General features: G+C 44.0%; 1 protein-coding gene across 1 annotated transcript in view; it reads right to left on the bottom strand.

Moving 5' to 3' along the window:
- Window positions 1-1,375: 1,375 nt before the first annotated feature.
- Window positions 1,376-4,458, bottom strand: part of MTNR1A (melatonin receptor 1A) — a 24,049-nt gene continuing 20,966 nt past the window's right edge. The window contains exon 3 of the mRNA XM_010835821.1: window positions 1,376-2,244. Coding sequence (XP_010834123.1) covers window positions 1,376-2,244 — 869 coding nt within the window. The remainder of the gene's footprint in view (window positions 2,245-4,458) is intronic.

Raw genomic sequence — 4,458 nt, forward strand, 5'->3', positions numbered from 1 at the left:
AAAAGTGGAGGAGAAAAAAGCAATTACTACCTTGGGAATACCAGACGACCTGACCTGCCTCTTGTGAAACCTATATGCAGATCAGGAAGCAACAGTTAGAATTGGACATGGAACAACAGACTGGTTCCAAATAGGAAAAGGAGTGTGTTAAGGCTGTATATTGTCACCCTGCTTATTTAACTTATATGCAGAGTACATCATGAGAAACGATGGGCTGGAAGAAGCACAAGCTGGAATCAAGATTGCTGGGAGAAATATCAATAACCTCAGATATGCAGATGACACCACCCTTATGGCAGAAAGTGAAGAGGATCTAAAAAGCCTCTTGATGAAAGTGGAGGAGGAGAGTGAAAAAGTTGGCTTAAAGCTCAACATTCAGAAAAATAAGATCATGGCATCCGGTCCTGTCACTTCATGGCAAATAGATGGGGAAACAGTGGAAACAGTGTCAGACTTTATTTTTTTGGGCTCCAAAATCATTGCAGATGGTGATTGCAGCCATGAAATTAAAAGATGCTTACTCCTTGGAAGGAAAGTTATGACCAACCTAGATAGCATATTAAAAAGCAGAGACATTACTTTGCCAGCAAAGGTCCATCTAGTCAAGGCTATGGTTTTTTCCAGTGGTCATGTATGGATGTGAGAGTTGGACTAGGAAGAAAGCTGAGAGCCAAAGAATTGATGCTTTTGAACTGTGGTGTTGGAGAAGACTCTTGAGAGTCCCTTGGACTACAAGGAGATCCAACCAGTCCATTCTAAAGGACATCAGTCCTGGGTGTTCATTGGAAGGACTGATGCTGAAGCTGAAACTCCAATATTTTGGCTACCTCATGTGAAGAGTTGACTCATTGGAAAAGGCCCTGATGCTGGGAGGGATTGGGGGCAGGAGGAGAAGGGGACGACAGAGGATGAGATGGGGGGATGGCATCACCGACTCGATGGACATGAGTTTGAGTAAAAGGTGATGGACAGGGAGGCCTGGCATGCTGTGATTCATGGGGTCGCAAAGAGTGGGACACGACTGAGCGACTGAACTGAACTGAACCTTGGTGGCACTTGGCAATAAAAGAAAAGTTTGCACACTTTCTCCACTTGAATACATTCAGCATTTTCCTTAAAATTAACTCCCACTCTGTTCCCTGAACTATACTCTTCAATGAACATATAACTCACTGAATGTTCTGTTTCTCTTGGTAAGTAGAACCAGAGACTTGTTCAAAATGCTGACAGCACATTAGCTCAGACATATAGAGACACACTCTGAAGACTGTAAGCTTTCTCCTCCACATTGTTTTTCTAGGCATCTACCAAGAGGGAATGAAAATGAGTAAGGCTTGGAGCAGTGTTCAGATCTTGCCATTCATGCTCTGCATTTTTAAACGGAGTCCACCTTTATTTGGTTACGGTTGGCTATTAACGGAGAGGGTTTGCGTTTAATTCTATCTGCTACATGATTGGAGCTATCCACAAAGAACATCTTGGTGGTACACAATGAGACTATAATTTTTCTGTATTCCTGCCTGAAATTTTGGTTCAGTAGTCCATATATGATCGCATTGAGGCAGCTGTTGAAATATGCCATATAGTAACTGGCCACAAACAGCCACTCAGGGATCCTGGGTGCCATGCTGGCCGGGTCCGAGGCCACAACGAGACCAATGAAGTTCAGAGGAGCCCAGCAAATGGCAAAGAGGACAAAAACCACAAACATGGTGACAAAATTCCTGAAGTCCTGGGGCTTCAGTTTCGGTTTGTTGTCAGGTTTCACCCTCCATCTGACCTGGAGAACCAGGGCCCAGATTCTCAGGTAACAGAAGATGACTACGAGCATCGGAACGATGAAATGGAACACCACCACGGCGATCGTGTAGGCTGAGCTGACGGACTGCGTGAAGGTACAGGAATAGATCCTCGGGTCGTACTGCAGGGTCCCCACACACAGGTTGGGCACGATCGCCACGAGCGTCAGCATCCATATCAGGAACACGTAGCAGAGGGAATTCGTGCTGCTATACAGCTTGTTGTATCTGAGGCTGTGGCAGATGCAGCAATAGCGGTTGATGGCAATTCCCGTGATATTGAAAACGGACCCAATGACGCTCAAGCCCATCAGGAAGCCACTAAGTTGGCAATGCAGGGAGCTCAGGCTCCACCCATCGTTAACTATAGACGCCAGCGCCAAGGGGTATGGATACACGGCCACCAGCAGGTCTGCAACTGCCAGGCTCACCACAAACACATTCCCTAAAAGAGAGAGGTTTAGAAAACATGGGTTAGGGCCAGTTTCACACGGGTTGCATGGGTTTTCTTTCACAGGTATTCAAGAAAGAGCTGTGTCGGCTGCTCGGATGACCCGATATCACAGTTACTGAAAGACAGTGAAAAGTGTTGGTCACTCAGTCGTGTCCAACTCTCTGCAACCCCATGGGCTGTAACCCCATCAGCTCCTCTGTCCATGGGATTTTCCAGTCAAGAGTACTGGAGTGGGCTGCCATTTCCTTTGTGGTTAGGGCCAGTTTCCATGGGTCGCATGGGTTTTCTTTCACAGTTTTTGAAAAAGAGCTGGGTCTGCCACTCAGGTGACATGATGTCACAGCTTCTGCCGCATTCTAAAAGAAGTGGAAGCCATCTCCCTGGGAACTGAACTCTTCATTGTCCTTATCAGATCAACTCCACTGTTCCCAAGCTCCTGGATTCCCCAAACAAGGCATGTTTCATGGTCAAAACTGTTCTTTTTAACTCCTTGGTTTCTCTTGTGCTTTAAAAAATATATATCTTGAGGATACTCACATCACGTCTTTTATTCTGGAATTGTCTACATTATCTGAGAAACCTCATATCGCCTTTTTTTTTTTTAACCTCAAGCCAGGCAGGACTTCCCTAAGTTCCAGGCCTTTTATCTCTAACTCTTCAAAGGTTCTCAAATTCCTGTTCCTGGAAAACAGAGGGCCCTCATCCATAGCATTGTTATTAAAAAAGGCATCCCATTATCAGCGGCTGGGTTAGAATATTGGCTTCGCCCCTTACTAGCTGTCTAACTGGGGCAAGTTACATTATCACATCAAACTTCAATTTCCTCTTCTGTAAGTGGAGCTAATGAAGGCATTGTCTTTGCAGAGTATGATGAGGACTAAATGAGGCCATCTCTGTCAAGTACTGAGCAGTGTCTGTCACATGATAGGTGATCAATAAATGCTCTACAATTCCCTCACTTCAATCCGAAGGAAAAGGGAGAAATGCTTTTAGATTTTATAAACAACTTGAGGTAGAAAAATTGAACTCTAGATAATCAGGGTAAGTAACAATTTTATATGAACACAATAATTCAACATATTTTAAAGTTAAGTATACGCTAGTCAAATTTTACAAGCTCTTTTACAAGGATGTTAAAGTTAAGTCCCCTATACATGGACAAGCTCTGTCCCGAGAGCATATTCTTAAGTCCAATTTGTTTGCATGTCCAACATACTTAGCCTAGGCACCCAACTAGTAGAATCGGCTAGAGAGTACTGTGCTGTAATAGGTTTATAATACTTTTCACACACATAGTACATAAGCGTGCTAATCGCTCAGTCATGCACGACTCTTTGTGACCCCATGGACTGTAGCTCTGTCCATGGGGTTCTCTAGGGGTGAACAGTGGAGTGGGTTACCATTCCCTTCTCTAGGAGATCTTTCCAACCCAGGGATCAGACCCAGGTCTCCTGCTTTACAGGCAGATTCTTTACCATCTGAGCCACCAGGGAAGCCAAAATACATAAAAAACAAACACACAAAAAAATTAAACATTTTTAATGTTACAGATATTAAGAAGACGTGGCAAAATACACAGAAGAACTGTACAAAAAAGATCTTCATGACCCAGATAATCACAATGGTGTAATCACTCACCTAGAGCCAGACATCCTGGAATGTGAAGTCAAGTGCTCCTTAGAAAGCATCACTACGAACAAAGCTAGTGGAGGTGATGGAATTCCAGTTGAGCTATTTCAAATCCTGGAAGATGATGCTGTGAAAATGCTGCACTCAATATGCCAGCAAATTTGGCCACTCAGCAGTGGCCACAGGGCTGGAAAAGGTCAATTTTCATTCCAATCCCAAAGAAAGGCAATGCCAAAGAATGCTCAAACTACCACACAATTGTACTCATCTCACACACTAGTAAAGTAATGCTCAAAATTCTCCAAGCCAGGCTTCAGCAATACGTGAACCGTGAACTTCCAAATGTTCAAGCTGGTTTTAGAAAAGGCAGAGGAACCAGAGATCAAGTTGCCAACATCTGCTGGATCATCAAAAAAGCAAGAGAGTTCCAGAAAAACATCTATTTCTGCTTTATTGACTATGCCAAAGCCTTTGACTGTGTGGATCACAATAAACTGTGGAAAATTCTGAAAGAGATGGGAATACCAGACCACCTGACCTGCCTCTTGAGAAACCTGTACGCAGGTCAGGAAGCAA

This window comes from Bison bison, unplaced genomic scaffold, assembly GCF_000754665.1.
Source record: "Bison bison bison isolate TAMUID 2011002044 unplaced genomic scaffold, Bison_UMD1.0 scf7180017864050, whole genome shotgun sequence".
In the NCBI taxonomy this organism is placed as follows: Eukaryota; Metazoa; Chordata; class Mammalia; order Artiodactyla; family Bovidae; genus Bison; species Bison bison.